The sequence below is a fragment of the Talpa europaea genome (genome assembly GCF_964194135.1).
Source record: "Talpa europaea genome assembly, chromosome: 10".
Taxonomy (NCBI): domain Eukaryota; kingdom Metazoa; phylum Chordata; class Mammalia; order Eulipotyphla; family Talpidae; genus Talpa; species Talpa europaea.
The window spans coordinates 3,897,992-3,914,864 of record NC_140077.1 but is presented as its reverse complement, the minus strand read 5'-3'; the positions used below and the strand labels follow the sequence as shown (position 1 = coordinate 3,914,864).

The following is a 16,873-nucleotide window of genomic DNA, read 5'->3' as shown; positions in this document are numbered from 1 at the left end:
TAGATTAATTTTGGGTATTCTGTGAAAAATGCATTTAGGAAGTGATTGTTTGGTGGTCTTCAAACTTTTTGGGATTATCACTGTGGCTATTGGAAGATACACTTAAAAATGTTGAGGTCATTTTATTTGAAAGGCAGCTCATGTTTGAGTATTGAAAGAGATTGCCATGATTAAACCAGGTTTGGGATTAAATAATAGCCAAATGTTGAGGAGTATAAAGAAAAAATATTTCTGGCTTGGTGTACCTTCCTTTTTAACTTGCAAAACCAGTGAAATGGATTAAACTTTGGTAGGGGAAAAAGACCCGTGCCATGTGACCAGCCCCATCTTGCATCTCTGCTCACCGTGAGAACAGACATTCTGAACATTACCACTTAAAACTAACTTTTCTCTTCAAGGGCTCCTGACATTGTGCCAGCTGACTTCAAGTCCGCCCTGCCCCCACAGCATAAAGCATGCTGTGATGTCACAGCTACCATAGAACTCCAGGGTAGTGTTGAGCTGGCCCCAGGTGGGCTCAGGTAAGTCCTGGCTTTTTTTTTTACCATTTGGCATCTTTTCAAAGTTAGTTACCATTATGATTTTTATGTTAAAAGAAAATAAGGCAAAACTTTGAAAACTGTGCCATATATGGGGGAAAAAAATAAGTCTTTTCTAAACATTTATGAGCCAGCTCCATATTCTGACCAACGGAGTTCCATCGTAGCTGTGAAGTCCCCAGTGAGTTGTGACCTGTGGCTTCTAATAGATTAACTATTCCTGGTCCAGAACAACATGGGTTTTTTTTTTTTTGCTTGTTTGTTTGCTTAATTTGTAGTTTGTAATACATACTATAGTTACTTTGATTTAGTCTTGATTCTTCATGTTTTAAAGAGTATATTAACTTTCCCTTATCTGTAATTGTGCACCACTGCTTAGCTGGGTCTGTATTTCAGTCAGGGTTTTTTTTTTTTTTTAAGATTTATTTATTTATGCATACAAGAGCTGGGGTACAGGGCAGAGATGCAGAGGGTGAGAGGATTCCCAGAGACAGAGTGGGGAGCAGAACAGGCAGGCTGACTGAAATACACTGCTGAGGGGAGCAGCGGGCGAAGCAGGAGAGGTCTGCTGCGCCATGTGGGTAGCTCCCTGGCCGGGGATGGAACTTGTGCTGCAGCGGCTGCGAACAGCTTCACAGGTTGTGTCTTAACCCCTTGCACCACCAGGGAGGCCCCTGATACTGGATTCTTAACCTGACAAATGTATGTGTTGGGGCAAGGCGTCATTTTTCTAGGGAAAGGATCAGGATTTGCAGAAAGGATCTATGATCTGATGGTTTGAAAACCTTTGAAGCTGGCATTTGAGGGCTCACGAGTGCGATGTACAAGGACTGTACATGGCGGAGGAGCCATGCTCACTGTGGTCGTGTTCCTCACAATGCCCCCGTGGTGCCCTCGGGGTCACAAATTTGGCGAATGGGGGAACTAAACAAATAAGCTTTGTTATTTTTAATAAGTGGGGGAAATTATTGCATTGTACCAATCTCTTATACTTTAATTCCTAATACAAGGTGGTTATTAGAAATGGAATTTTTATTTTTTTTTTGAAAAAAATTTTTTTTTGAAAAGATTTATTTATGCATACAAGAGCTGGGGTACAAGCTAGAGATGCAGGGGGTGAGAGAATCCACCAGAGACAGAGTGGGAAGCAGAACAGGCAGACTGACTGAAATACACTGCTGAGGGGAGCAGCGGGGAGACAGGAGAGGTCTGCCACACCATGTGGGTTGCTCCCTGGCCGGCTGGGGATTGAACTTGTGCTGCAGAGGCTGTGGATTGCTTCATAGTGTGGTGCTTAACCCCTAGCACCACCAGAGAGGCAGAAATGGTATTTTTAAAGTATGCTAAGAATATTTTTAGTTAATGTTAACATTTTACACAACAAATTTTGCTTGATGTAATAGGAAACACCTAAAATTGTTTGGTCCTGCCATTTGGCATGTTAAAAAAACTATTTGTGGTAAATTTGAAGCTGACCTATACCTTCGTTTTTCTGCCAAGGTTATTTGTTTTTTTTTGGTGCGTAGATGGTACTGCTCTGCTTACCAAATAGGGTTGCTGCCTTTACATTGATATGCATTAAGATGAATAACATACTTCAGTTGGAATGGAAAGATTTTTATGGATTTGGAAAAAGGTGATAATTGTTTCATCTCCCCACCCCTAACTACTTTGTAATGTTTCATTTTCACAAAGTTTTTTGTTCAAAATTATCTTAGTTTTACTGTATTAATAATTCGTACTGTACGAATAATTCAGGTGGTGTACGGGAAGACTTGACTTTGAGAGATTCTGAAATCAGAGTATTTCTAGCTTTTACTTGCATGGAAACTGTTTTTAATTGCTCTAGATTCTTTTGACGCTAAACAGCAGTATGAAGAGCTCAGCATGCTGGTTCAGCTTAAAGATTTCAGTGTAAAGGGCAGATGCCGCTCAGCACCAGCAGTGGTTCCTGTCTCTTTGGTGTCTGCAGGCAGGACCAGCACGGGAGCTTAGTATCTTCTGTGAGGTTCAGGGTCTCATACTAGATTGCTGAGTTTTGATCCAATTAATATCTCCACATAATTCCTCTATCCCTGTAGAGCATGGCACCAGCACCGACATGAAGGTAAGTATCTGTAACTAGGCAGGTGTAGTTCTAGAAGAAATAAAAAGGAGAGGAGCACACTCTTTTCCTTGTATTCTTTAGAACATTCAAACAATGTCCCCGGATCCGAGAAGCACAGAAACACTAGTTTGCGTGAGTGCTGCAGGTTTGTGCTTCATGACGGAAAATAGAATGAAACTGTTTTATGTCTTGATGCCTGTTTTAGGGGTTGTGGAAGGAGATTTAGCTGCTATAGAAGCATACAAGTCTTCGGGAGGGGACATCGCCCGCCAGCTCAGCGCAGACGAAGTACGCCTGCTGAGCCGCCCCTCTGCCTTCGATGTGGGCTACACGCTGGTGCACCTGGCCATCCGCTTCCAGAGGCAGGACATGCTGGCAATACTGCTCACTGAGGTGATTGCCCGTTGGTTAGACTTTGAAGGACATGAGTTCTTCAGCTTTCCTTCTTGATGTTACTTTGTTTCTTCAAACAGTTTTAGATTCTTTTATCCACCTTTAAAAATCACATTAAACTTGAGACTTTAACTGTATGTAATTCTTAAGAGTGAGATGCTTTTAAAATAGAACATTTTGCTCCAGTATTTGATCATCATATTTGATTTAAAAAACTGGATATGTCTGTCATTCATTCTTCATTTATTCATTCAAGTAACAAATATTTATCTGCATTCATTTTTATATGCAGCTTTGTGTATTTCTTTGGAATAAGTTCCCAAGACACAGAATTACTGAGTCAGAGTAAAGCATTTTTTTTTCTTTTGTTACCTTTTTTTTTTTTTAAGATTTATTTATTTATGCATACAAGAGCTGGGGTACAGGCCAGAGATGTGGGGGGGCTGAGAGGATTCACCAAAGACAGAGTGGGGAACAGAACAGGCAGACTGACTGAAGTCCACTGCTGTGGGAAGCAGTGGGCAAGCCAGGAGAGGTCTGCTGCGCCATGTGGGCTGCTCCCTGGCCAGCCGGGGATCAAACTTATGCTGCGGATAGCTTCATAGGCTGCATTCTAACCCCATACGCCATCAGGGAGACTCAGAGCAAAGCATTTTTATGGCTGTTTTTTGCCCCTGGGAAGTGCACTGATGCCTCCTTCCAGTGGGAGGAAATTCTATCCAATACCTGATAGTTAGGAAAAAAACAACAAAACACCTTGAATTAGTAGGACTTTTTGGCAATTATTTTTAAATAATGTTGTTTTCTGCTTTGGCTGATGATAAATGAGATGCAGAGCAAAGTCTTTTTTTGTGTTTAAGGTATCTCAACAAGCAGCAAAGTGTATTCCAGCAATGGTGTGTCCTGAACTGACAGAGCAGATCCGACGGGAGATAGCTGCTTCTCTTCATCAGAGAAAGGGGGATTTTGCTTGCTATTTTTTAACTGACCTCGTAACATTTACATTGCCGGCAGGTAACTCCAAATTTCAATACGAAAATAAATTTCCACTTTATTATATATTTTTTATGTCTAAATGAGAAAGTTTTTGTTGGAAAACCGGTAACTTAGCCTACTATATTTGCATCTTAAATTACTTTGACTAGCTTTTTAATGCTAGAAGTCACCAGTATGAGGATTTACAAGCAAACAATTCAGTTATCTGGGAGGAGGCCAACAGCTGATAGCAGTGAACTTTCTTGTGGGTCTCAGATATTTAGAAATTTTTGTTTTTAACCACTTATTTTTCCTCTTCCATATTATTTTATTTTATTTATTTTTTAAAAGATTTATTTATTTATTTATACAAGCACTGGGTACAGTCAGAAGTGCGGGAGGGTGAGAGAATTCACCAGAGCCAGAGCGGGGAACAGAACAGGTAGACTGACGAAGCACAATGTTGACGGGAGCAGCGGGCGCGGTAGGGGAGATCTGCGCACCATGCGGGACCCTCGCCGGCGGCCGGGGAATGAACTGGCTGCAGCCCAACCCTCAACCGCTGCGCCACCAGGGGAGGCCCTTCCATTTTATTTTAGAATGTTATCAGTCATTGTTTTTCTTAATGCCAGCCTATTATTTTGAAATTATTAGCTATGGTTTAGCTGGTAATAGGAGACAGGAATTAGAGCATGGGCTCTCAGTGAGTACAGTCAAGTTATTTGAGGCAGAGATACTGGCATTCTTTTGAAAGTGTCTTTCAGAATGCTTGTTGTCAGTTGGCACTGCAAATGCACCAAGCACCAAAAGTTTCTACAGTAAAGCCTCCGTCTTGACTCTGGGTATTTTGAAATTTTGTATTCAGACATAAACGGGGGCATTTTCACATGGTAGGAGAGAGTAGCTACACCTTTTAAAAGAAGACAAATTTCACTTGAAGTATACCCTGTAAATTTAACCTCCTCCCAAGTGATTAGATTGTTGTTTGAGTTGAAAATAATTTTTTTTATTTTCAATAATAATGCTTCTTAATCTAGATCATTCAAATAGTAAACTGAATAGAGCTAGGTAATTTGAAAAGAGGGCAAAAACAGAGATCTGTGTGCCAGAATTATGATTCATTAACTTTTATAGGAAGATTCTAAAGTCTGAAAATAAGAGACCTGAGCAGAGATTGAGATGTGGGAGAAGAGAACAATTAAAAAATCTGTATGTAATTATTACTATTTTTAACTTGAATATCAGATAGCTCTGTTCTTTTTTTTTAGTTTCGGCTTTAATGAGATATAATTTGGTATATTGAGGTATGAAATTGTAAGAGACCTGAATTGTAGATTATGGCGATTTGATACAGACATACTTTGTGAAAGGATTTCCTCCCACCTAATTAATTAACATAGTCATCACCTCACATATTTGTTTTCTTGGTGAGAATATTATCAGCACATTTCAGTTGTACAACATTGTGTTATCAAGTATGGCCAATGTGTCTTACATTACATCCATAGCCTTATTCATCTTAGAGCTGACATTTCATACCCATGAATCAATTTTCCCTATTTCTACCACGATCCCAAGCTCCGCAACCACTTTTCTACTCTGCGAGTTTGACTTTTGGATAAAGAGTCTGTGTGTGGTAGCATGCAGTGTTTGTCTCTGGCTAGTTCACCTAGCGTCATGCCCGCAGACCCGTCAACACTGTACAGGTGGCAGCCATCCCATCTTCCTCTGGTTGAGGAACTGCTGTCACACACACGTCACATGCAGCACTGCCACGTGTGCTGCTTCTAACCGAGAGTACCAATCTCTCTTCAAGTGTTTTGTTTTTACGTTCTTTGGGTCAATACCCAGAAATGTGTTTGCTGGATCATTTTTCTTTTTTTTTTTTTTAAGATTTATTTATTTATTTATACAAGCACTGGGTACAGTCAGAAGCACGGGGGGTGGGGGGAGAATTCACCAAAGCAGGGAGCAGAACAGGCAGACCAACGAAATACACTGCTGAGGGGAGCAGCGGGCGCGGCAGGAGAGGTCTGTTGCGCCATGTGGGACCCTCGCCGGTGGCTGGGGATCGAACTGGCGCTGCGGAGGCTTCGGGCAGTTTCACAGCCCAGCGCTCAACCGCTGCGCCACCTGGGGAGGCCCTCATTTGATTTTCTGTTGTATTTTTTCAGACACTTCCATACTGTGTTCTGTAGTGTCTGTGCCAGTTACTATACCAGCAGTGCGCAAATGTTCCCACGTCCTCAGCAACATTGTGGCTTTTGCCATTTTGATGATTGCTGTATGTAATTACTGCTTAGGATGGTGCTGTTATTTTTAGACACGTTTCTGACAATGAAGTGCAGAAAGGAAATGTTTTATCCTCCACATACATGTTACACACACACACACACACACACTTTAAAAACAAGCTACTTAATAACCTTTAGTGGAAAGATGGTTATTTTAGAGGGAGTTACTGTTAGATGCTGCTGTCAAATTTATTAAGTAACAAGACATAAGAATATCTTTTAAGCCTACTTTTTCTTTGTAGATATTGAAGACTTGCCTCCAACAGTCCAAGAAAAATTATTTGATGAGGTGCTTGATAGGGATGTTCAAAAAGGTAAGCATGGAATTAGTGATTGCCACTTATTTACCTTTCATTGGTTTCAGTAAATTTTGTGAGTTTTGGAGAGTTTGGTGTATATCAACCTATTTTATTTTTACTTTAAAAATGTAAAGTCCTTAAGACAGTGCTATATTATGTTATAAAAAATGCTCATTTTAACTAGCGAACACAAAATATATGAATGTTCTTAAACCTTGTTTTTTCTACTTCCTGTTTTAGAATGAGTATATATCTACATTAACCATTTTTAGAAAATAAATTGTAAAGAATAATTGAGTAAATTATCCTAGAGCAACAAGATGTTTTCAGCTATGCAAATATATATATATTTTTAAAATTTCTTTCCACATTTAAAGATCTAATTGGCCTTATTGAATGATTTTTGGATCTGGCAGCAACCCATCCATCAAATAGAAAGGTTGCTGCAGAAAATTATACCAAAAGATTTATATTTCAATTGATGAGATTTATTTAGGTACTTATTAGTAAATTATGTGTAAAGTAACACCTGGAAAGTAGGTTCCTTCCTCCAAGGAATAGTCCTTAATTGCTTAAGCATGAAAAGGAACCTGTTATTTCCATTCCTCATGTAGAGTTAGAAGAGGAGTCTCCAATTATAAACTGGTCCTTGGAATTGGCTACCCGTTTGGACAGCCGGCTTTATGCACTTTGGAACCGTACTGCAGGAGACTGCTTACTAGACTCCGTACTGCAGGCAACCTGGGGCATCTATGACAAAGACTCGGTGCTGCGGAAAGCCCTGCACGACAGCCTGCATGACTGTTCACACTGGTGAGCCACCTTCCCTGCTGGAGGCTTCCTGATGCGTTTTCTGTGGAAGATGGGGGAAAATAGCTTCGGCTTTGGCTATTAAGACACTTGGATCATTGCTGTAGTTGGAATAACACCTTTCTACTGAGCTTTAAAATAGAGATAATGAAGTTGTAGTAACCTTCAGTATCGATGGTATCTTTGCTCATATTTTGTTCAACCTGATGCACATTGTATTACCAGTTTTTTTCCTTTCTAAGGCAGGTAGTCTTAACACCACATTTTTTTTGCAACTTTTTAAACTTAAAGAAAAGTCAGAAAAGATCAAGGGCAACAGGCCCCAATATCACCTTCATTTGGTTGAAGGGTAACATCTGGCTGCTCAGGCTCCATCTCTGCATACATAGTCACTCCCTTTGCCACTTAGTTTTAGAGGAATCAGATGCTTTATCTTTACTATCTCGGCATGAAGATTTTAAGAACAGGGATACTCTCCTTCCTTAACAACATCCCCATGACTGCATCTGAGAAAACACTAGGCCAGTTATTCAGCATACAGTCATGGCACATTTTTCACATTCTCAGAAATATCCCATATATATGTATATATTTGTCTGGTGTCCCATCGTGTGTGTCACTGTAGTCTTAAACTGAGTCGCTTGCAACAATGGCTGTGATTGTGAATCAGTAGTAGTTTGATGTTTGGTATATTGGTGGTTCTCTGCATGCATTATCTCATTTAGTTATCATAAGTGAGAAAATTGAGCCTGAAAGAGGCTAAATTGCCCAGTGTTGAAGCTAGCAGCAGAAGTCATTTAAAGATTTGTACTATTTTTCATACGTCAGTATCAAAGGTGCTTTTTTTGTCTTAAACTTAATTGAATGCTGACACAATAATGATCGTGGCCCTACTCCAAATGAATTTAGTGTCCTAGTATTTTCATATAATTTTTGAGCACTCATTAGTTGTCGGTTTTGTCGTTAGTATTTAGGGATTACACAGAGTCCATTACAATGTAAATTCCACAAGAACAGAGATGCTGTGTTGCCTTGTGGAGGATCTAGGGCCTGAAGTAGCCTGAGACATAGTAAGTGTGCAGTCAGTACTTAGTAAAATAAAAGCACTGTCTGGAATTTGAAAATGAGGGCAAATATAATTACTTGAGTGCCACATTTTCTGAGATTACAGCATAATGCAATAGAGTAAAATTTTGTGGTTATCTGAAAAAAATAAAATAGCTCCTGCTTGAGAAGCTTGGGTTACAGCCCGATTGGGTGTGTAACGTACTGGAGGGAGGGCTAGGTCGCTCCCAAAGGCCAGTTCAGTCATGTAGCCTTTGTCCAGGAGAGAGGGCTTTGTGCCTTGCAGTGGCATTGAGGGAGTGCTGAGGATTGATCTTGTGGTATGGGGAAGACACGCCCAGGGCAAGGTGATGTCAATGAATGCGCTGATTGGCTTGCATGCTCACCAACTACCCTCCTACTGATGACTGCTGTCTGCTGGGCCTGCCTACGCCCGCAGAGGGTGAGAATTACTCGGTTCTTAGGAGAGTAGTTTCTGAGATTGCCTCACAGTTAACCTGCTGGTTTAGTTACCGCCTCTGCTCTAGGCAGGTGGATCTGTTCTCTGGGTGTGGGTGAGGGAGGCCTGGCTGCCGGCTCGGAAGGCAGAGCTGGCCCTGGTAAATCTGTCACTTTGTAAAAGCAGCTCTGGCGCCTTTCCTTTGCTGCTAATACCCTGCCCTTGTAAGACTGAGAGTGCACTGTAAATTTCAGGTGATAGCTGTTTTTCCTTATTTGAGGGCTTTTTTTTTTTTTCCCAAAGATTTATTTTTATTTATTTATGCACACAAGAGCAGGGGTGTAAGCAGGAGGTGAGAGGATTCACCAGAGACAGAGTGGGGAGCAGAACAAGTGGAATCCACTTGAAATCCACCTGAAATCCACTGCTGAGGAGAGCCTCAAGCAAGATGGGAGAGGTCTGCTGCGCCATGCGGGTCAGCAACTTGGTTGGGGATCAAACTCTTGTTGTAGTGGGCGCTGATAGCTTGATAGTGCTGGAATTTAACCTCTTGTGCCACCAGGGAGGCCCACTTTTTTTTCGTTTTTTTAAAGACATTGGTGGCTGGTGGTAAAGCTGGTAGTGAGTGATTTTCTGGATTAGAATTTCCAATAGAAGTTGTTTTAGGACGGAATTCTGAGGTGACTTTGAGGTCTCAGACGTCTAGCAGGGAAGCAGGGAGACGTGCAGGTGCCGTAACCTGAGGTGGTAAATGGGCCGGTTGGGAGCAGCTAGGCTGTATGGGTCCAGCTTCTGTTACGTGTTATTGTAGCAGATCTTTTGGTAATGGAGGCCTTGAGCACAAAAAGATGCTTCAGGAGTGAGGGCCTCGAGTTGCCTATGGACAGACCTCCTCAAACAGTGTGCCTTGGCACTGCCTCCTCCACTCTGCCGGGATCCCCCCTAATGTTTACAGTGAAGACACAGGAAGCTGCAGGGGTTGTGGTGACCCCACTTGGGGTGGGGAGGGGAGGAAGGTTACTAGAGGGGAAGGTGGAATCGTTGTTGCCATAGATAGCTTCGGTGCCAGCTCTTGCTGCTGTCTCCTTAATCTTCAGTTGAGCCCTTAGGCTATTACAGCTGTTTTTAATTTTAGAATTTAAAAATTCAAAGTTTTACTCCCGATGTTATCATTGAAGAATTTTGTGATTCTGATTTTATTTTATTTATTTTTTTATTTTTTTTTATTTTTTTAAAGTTTTTTTTTTTTTTTTAAAGATTTATTTATACAAGCACTGGGTACAGTCAGAAGCGAGGGAGGGTGAGAGAATCCACCAGAGCCAGAGCGGGGAGCAGAGCAGGCAGAAGGACCGAAGGACACTGCTGAGGGGAGCAGCGGGCGGCAGGAGAGGTCTGTGCGCCATGCGGGACCCTCCTCCGGTGGCTGGGGAGCAGCCGGGGATCGAACTGGTGCTGCAGAGGCCGTGGGCAGCCTCACAACCCAACGCTCAACCGCTGCGCCACCGGGGAGGCCCTTGTGATTCTGATTTTAGATTTAAGGTCTGTGGTCCATCTTGAGTGGAGGTTAAGTTGTGAGGTAAAGATCTAAAATCATGCACTCTGCATGTGAGGGTGACTATCCTAGTGCCATTTATTGAAAAGACTTTCAGTTGTCTTGGCACTTTTGTCAAAAATTATTTGACTTTATGAAAGTATAGGTTTGTTGCTGGACTCTGTGTACTTTCTTTTGATCTATGTCCTTATTCTCATGCCAACATCGGACTGTCCTGATGAGTGTGACTTTGTGGTAAGTTTTGAAATCAGGAGTCCAACTCTTCCTACTTGGTATTTTTCAAAAATCTTTTTTTTTTTTTTTTTTTAAGATTTGTTTATTTATACAAGCACTGGGTATAGTCAGAAGTGCAGGAGGGTAAGAGAATTCACCAGAGCCAGAGCGGGGAGCAGAGCAGGCAGAAGGACCGAAGTACACTGCTGAGGGGAGCAGCGGGCAGCAGGAGAGGTCTGCGCGCCATGCGGGACCCTCACCCTGTGGCCAGGGAGCAGCCGGGGATCGAACCGGCACTGCAGAGGCTGCGGGCAGCTTCACAACCCAGCGCTCAATAGCTGCGCCACCGGGGAGGCCCTCAGAATTCTTTAGTTACTCAGTCCTTCAGATTTCCATATAAATTTTAGGATCCAGAGTATCAGTTTCCACAAGAGTGTATGCTGAGATTTTGAGAGATCGCACTGAATTTGTAGAGTGGCTTGGTTGACAGTTCTGAGTCATCTAGTCCCGAGTGCGTGTGTTTGACAAAGACCACCAGGCCTGTTTTGTTGTGCTGCTGGCCTGTGTTCCTGACCCAGGTAGCTGCAGAGTCCAGGTTTTTGTGCGATGGAGGTGATTATTTGAACATGCTTATTTTTTAAGGCTGTTTTGTTCTTACCGAGGAATTTTGAGTGCAGTCATTATTTAATTTCCGCATGCTTAATGTCTCGCTCATAAAATGATTCCCAGTTCTAACCAAGAAAGCTTGAACTGTGCCTCTTTCTTGTTAACAACATTTTGTATCTCATATTTCTTCTTGAACTTTTCAAAAGTGTTTTTGTTGGTGGTACATTCAAAGATATTTCTGTGTATCTTACCTTTTTTTTGGTGTGTGTGTGTGGGACCCTTGCCGGCAGCCGGGGAACGAACCGGCGCTGCCAGCCTCGCAGCCCAGCGTTCAACCGCTATGCCACCGGGGAGGCCCTATCTTATGTATTTTAAGAGTGATACCCAATTTTATTTCCAAAACATTGGCATTGAAACTTTACGCTGCTGATTAAAAAAAAACCTCTTGGTTACCTGAAAGAGGGAAAAGTAATTCTATCAAGAGTTAAGTCTTTGTAGCATTCCTGTTTTGTCCTTTACTAAATCTGAACTATAGTAGTTACCTGTTTAGGGGCCTTTCCATTAACTGATGTACAGAATGTGTGCCTCTATCACGTGGAACTTTCTAGGCTGGACTTTTCGACAACAGCAACACAGAGTTTTCTTAGCCTTTGCTCCTTTTGCTGAGAATTCAGTTATGTAAAAGTATCTGTTTCTTTATTAAGTGGGAGGGATGTAATAATGCAAACAGATTAAATGTAAAGAAAAAGAATAGAATATTGGGACCTCCCTGGTGGCGCAGGCGGTTAAGCACCGCACTGTAAAGCTGTCTGCAGCCTCTGCAGCATGGGTTCCATCCTGGCCGGCCGGTGAGAATCCCACATGGTGCGGCAGACCTCTCCTTTCTCGCCCGCTGCTCCCCTCAGTAGTGTATTTTGTCAGTCTGCCTGTTCTGTTCCCCGCTGTCTCTGGTGAATCCTCTCACCCTCCTGCACACCTGGCCTGTACTCTTGTATAAATAAATTTTTTTTTTTTTTTAAAGATTTATCCATCCATCCACATAAGAACCGGGGTACAGGCCAGATGAGCAGGAGGGTGAGAGAACTCACCAGAGACAGAGCGGGGAACAGAACAGGCAGACTGACGAAATATACTGCTGAGGGGAGCTGGGGGCGCAACAGGAGAGGTCTGCCACGCCACATGGGACCCCCCGCCTGCTGGCTGGGACAAACCAGTGCCGCAGACACTGTGGACAGCCCCACAGGGTGGCGCTCAACTGCCCGCGCCACCAGGGGAGGCCCAAATAAATAAATCTTTAAAAAAAAATAGAATTTTGTTTTTAGTAATTGAGTCTACCAATTTTTTTTATCTTCATGATTAGGCCAAAATATTTAGAGGAATATTGGATATAGAGAAGAAATTGCTTGTGTAGTTGCGGTGATTTTTTTTTTTTTAATCATCACATCATAATCAAAACCTGTAATGGCAGGGAATTAAAAGGAAGTGATTCGATGGTCTTGTGAGCATGTGGACGCCCCAGTCCATTGTGTAGGGTCCCCCAGGTGGGCACCACTAACTTCTGGAGAGAGGGTGTGGTGACTGTGGCTACGACACCACTGATTTTCAGTGTAGTTTTAAAATTTTTTAAATTTGTAAACCAATGGTAGATTATTACAATTAGCCATTCTTCTAGTGTTTGACGTTTTGATGAAATTTTGGATGAGTGGTGAATCAGATTTTATCTCAGGATATGTTAAAAGGTGTCTGCTAGGAGAGTAGAGGTATTTTTAATTGAAGACTATATTGTAAGCCAGGTAAAATCAGATTACTAATCTCTTCATGTGAATTGCTTTTTACTACAATAAATGATTGCACTGTTTAAAGGTTTTTGTTTTTTAAATTACTGTTTTAGGTTTTACACACGTTGGAAAGATTGGGAATCGTGGTATTCTCAGAGCTTTGGTTTACATTTTTCCCTGAGAGAAGAACAGTGGCAAGAAGACTGGGCATTTATACTCTCTCTCGCCAGCCAGGTGAGAATGCTTCGCGCCACAGCCCTTCCGTGAGGGCTGCAGCCAAGTTTGCAAACCCTGAGGCTCACAGTAATACTCTTGTGGGGCGGGGTGGGGCTGGCCGCTGGCACTGACCTTCCCCTCACGTAACTTGGGTTCTCCTCTTGACGCCTGGTTATCTACTGTGTCCTCCCTTCAGAGCAGGGGGAGTGATTTCTGATGTTTCATGTGTTTCTCACATTAACTGATATAATAGCTGTCTCAGTGCTTGGTGTACAGCCATGCTTCTGTGCTCATGTGCATTCTGATGGCTCTTCATTCATTATGTCCCCAGGAAGGTGGTTTTACGCCTGTTTGCCTATCTGCAGGTTACTGCCTGGTCTGTGTCTGAGAGGGTCTTGCTTACCTCAAGGTCCCCCAGCTAGTGTTGGCACTCATGCTGGAGCTGAGCGGTCAGGCCCTGGCCAACAAATCCTAATCTTTACCAGGCTTCCTACCTAGGGCGTCTTCGGTGCATTCATTCACCTGATGTTAGCCAAGCAGCAGGAGCCGTGGACGGGAGGGATTTCCAACGAGGGGCATGGAACGAGTAAAGGGGAGCTTGGTGCTGTCCCTCTTAGACTCAGGTGTCGTGTTCTGTTTTGTGACACACATTCACTATACAGCAGGATGAAGCCCAGCTGTGTACCAGAAACCACTCCATTTCTTTGCAGAAAGCCCTGTCATTCATCTGACCCCCAGAAGGGTGTGTCTCCTGTCTGCACCCCTTGGGCAGGATTTACAGTGGCTGCTTCATAGCTGAGGTCTGTTTATACGGGTCCTGGAAATATGCTGGTAGAACACTTGCAGTGGAAGGCAGACCTGTGTAAAGTTGTAAAGTTCGCACTGTCTCTTCACGCAGAAGGACCTGCTGTCAAAGTGCTTTTCATAGGTAGTGCAGCCAGGTGGTGATGGGCCAGTCAAGAAGCCCCTGCTGTCTGGACGCCTTGTTCCCGAATTCAGTATTAACCCAGATCTGTTTGGTTCTTGAGTTGGGCAGTGAAGCTACCTTACACATTCCTTTACAGATTTGCTGGCCTTGGCTGCCGGAGACATCAAATGCTTCTTTAACTTGACGATACAATTTTTAAAAATCTGTGCTGGGGAGGATAGGCTTTGGTTTTCTTGGCAGGCAATAAATATTTCAAAGTGAAACTGCTTTCTTCTCTTCTATCTCGCATAGCCGGGGGCAAGTTTGGAGCAGACGCACATTTTTGTACTTGCGCACATTCTTAGACGGCCAATTATAGTCTATGGCGTGAAATACTACAAGAGTTTCCGGGGAGAGACCCTAGGATATACTCGGTTTCAAGGTGAGTCACTCTTTGCGGTGTTTTCAGAGGCCCCTGCTTCCTACCACGCAGCTTGCGGTGGGGAGGCTACGGTCGAGCGCCTCTGGCTGGCACGCTGACGTCTCGCCTCGGCGTTCTTCCCTCTCTGCAGGTGTCTATTTGCCCTTATTGTGGGAACAGAGTTTTTGCTGGAAAAGCCCGATTGCTCTGGGCTACACACGGGGCCACTTCTCTGCTCTGGTCGCCATGGAAAACGACGGCTATGGCGGCCGCGGCGCTGGGGCGAACCTGCACACGGACGACGACGTGACCATCACCTTCCTGCCCCTGGTGGACAGCGAGAGGAAGCTACTGCACGTGCACTTTCTCTCTGCTCAGGAGGTGGGTGCGCGTCGTCCTCGCTGCCCGCTTGGAGGGAGCGATGCCGGCCAGAACGCGCCCCGGCCGCCTGCCAGGGGCTGTCGTCGCATGGCCGGCACGTCGTGGACTTGGGCGGTAGCCACTCACTCTCTGTACACACTGCCCGACTCTGAGTGGGATGTGTGTTTGTGGGCTGCAGCAGTGATGTGAAGATGAAAGCCCCTTGGCAGGCAGGAGCAAGGACCAAGGGGAAAAAGCAAAGGAAGACGACGGGCGGGTGGTGCTCGGGGTCGTGGGGGTGCTGTGGCTTGAGCGGGGCGGTGAGGGCATGACTGCAGTAACACTAGAGGGAGCTGTGGGGAGAGTTCTAGGTGGACGGAGCAGCAAGCAGAAGGGATTGGGAGGCCAGTGTAGTTTGTGGTGTGTGGACGGGGAGGGAGGAGGCTGAGGGGCTGGGGGCGGGGCAGGGTTCAGAGGCTCATCACTGGCCTTTGAAAGCTTTGGTTCTTGCTCTGCTGAGCAGCTGTGTTGGTTTGTCCGTGCTGGCTGTGGGTCGAGAGCAGATGCCCGGCAGTGGCCGGCACAGGAATACCAAGGGGGAGAGCATTGTCGGTGGGGGCTGGGGGTTAAGGGACGAAGGTGGTGAGAATGCATGCAAGAACACTCAGAAAACCCATATTCTTATAAAACTATTGGATTTTTATTTGATATACTAGTAATCATAAAACATTTATAACCACATTAAGAAAAAAAAATCCAGACCATAATTTTTGCAACATCAGTCTGCACGTAATTCACAGGGTGCACTTACCTTGTCATATGTTTGAAGCTGTGACTAAGACCTGGCTTTTCTTCGCCAGGAACAGTTTGTGAGAGAATACTTGCTTTCTGCTGTTACATCAAAGCACCTGACTGGGTGGTTCTTTGCTTTGGGTTTTTCTGTGAATGTTCCCCTGATGTCTTTTCCACTTAACACCGGAAGCTGGATTTGAATCATAAAACTGTTGAGTTTGAAACCATGTTAAAAAGTTTGTTACTTTGGCCCTGTTACCCATGTTCACAGCAGCAGTAGATTTCTGTTGAATTTTTCCTATCACGTTTCTGATCTGTCGTATTATCTTCCCTTTTCTTCACATTCCTCTAAAAGCTAGGGAATGAGGAACAGCAGGAAAAACTGCTCAGGGAGTGGCTGGACTGCTGTGTGACCGAGGGGGGGGTGCTTGTTGCCATGCAGAAAAGCTCCCGGCGGCGAAACCACCCCCTGGTCACGCAGATGGTGGAAAAATGGCTCGACCGTTACCGACAGATCCGACCTTGTACATCCCTGTCTGATGGCGAGGAAGATGAAGATGATGAAGATGAATAAAAAACAAATCAGAGAGCAGAAGACCTAGGTATTGGCACTGTGGTGACCCCAAAGTGAGTGTGGCCCTCCAAGCAGAGTGCACGGCCTGGAACCAGCCCAGCTGGAGGGTCTGCGCGAGGGCGCCTCGATCCACACCCCGAGAGGAGGCTGCATCTGCTGCGTGAGGACAGAAAACTTTGTTTGGACTCCAGTTTGTAAAAAACTAATTTTATTAAGACAGAACTTTTTCCCTTTCAAATTGTAAATCTGTCTATAAAGTAACGCATGTGGTTGTGTAAGAAGTTGTGTAATAGGAAAAGTTGTGCCAGCATCCTCATATTATCAGAAGTTCTTCCCAGCACGGGCACCTACAAAAGCACATGGCAGATGCCTCTTTGTTCCTTTGAGATCTTCTTTTTTCAAGTAGAACCTGGCATTCTACTTCCATCTTAAGAGATCCATTTTACATTAAGTCTCACCAGAGTTCACCAGAGACTTGGAAACTTTTTGTACAAATTATCCACAGCAAAACAAAAATAAACAAGCTTTTTATT

At 43.9% G+C, this 16,873-nt stretch overlaps 1 protein-coding gene across 1 annotated transcript in view; it reads left to right on the top strand.

Annotated features, from left to right (window-relative positions):
* ZRANB1 (zinc finger RANBP2-type containing 1) overlaps nt 1-16,526 on the top strand; it is a gene marked incomplete at its 5' end in the record, with an annotated part of 32,366 nt that extends 15,840 nt beyond the window's left edge. Inside the window, 8 exons of the mRNA XM_084245767.1 lie at nt 2,852-3,039; nt 3,900-4,053; nt 6,551-6,622; nt 7,222-7,420; nt 13,184-13,304; nt 14,506-14,635; nt 14,766-14,995; nt 16,122-16,526. Coding sequence (XP_084101893.1) covers nt 2,852-3,039; nt 3,900-4,053; nt 6,551-6,622; nt 7,222-7,420; nt 13,184-13,304; nt 14,506-14,635; nt 14,766-14,995; nt 16,122-16,340 — 1,313 coding nt within the window. The 3' untranslated portion in view covers nt 16,341-16,526. The remainder of the gene's footprint in view (nt 1-2,851; nt 3,040-3,899; nt 4,054-6,550; nt 6,623-7,221; nt 7,421-13,183; nt 13,305-14,505; nt 14,636-14,765; nt 14,996-16,121) is intronic.
* Nucleotides 16,527-16,873: the final 347 nt, after the last annotated feature.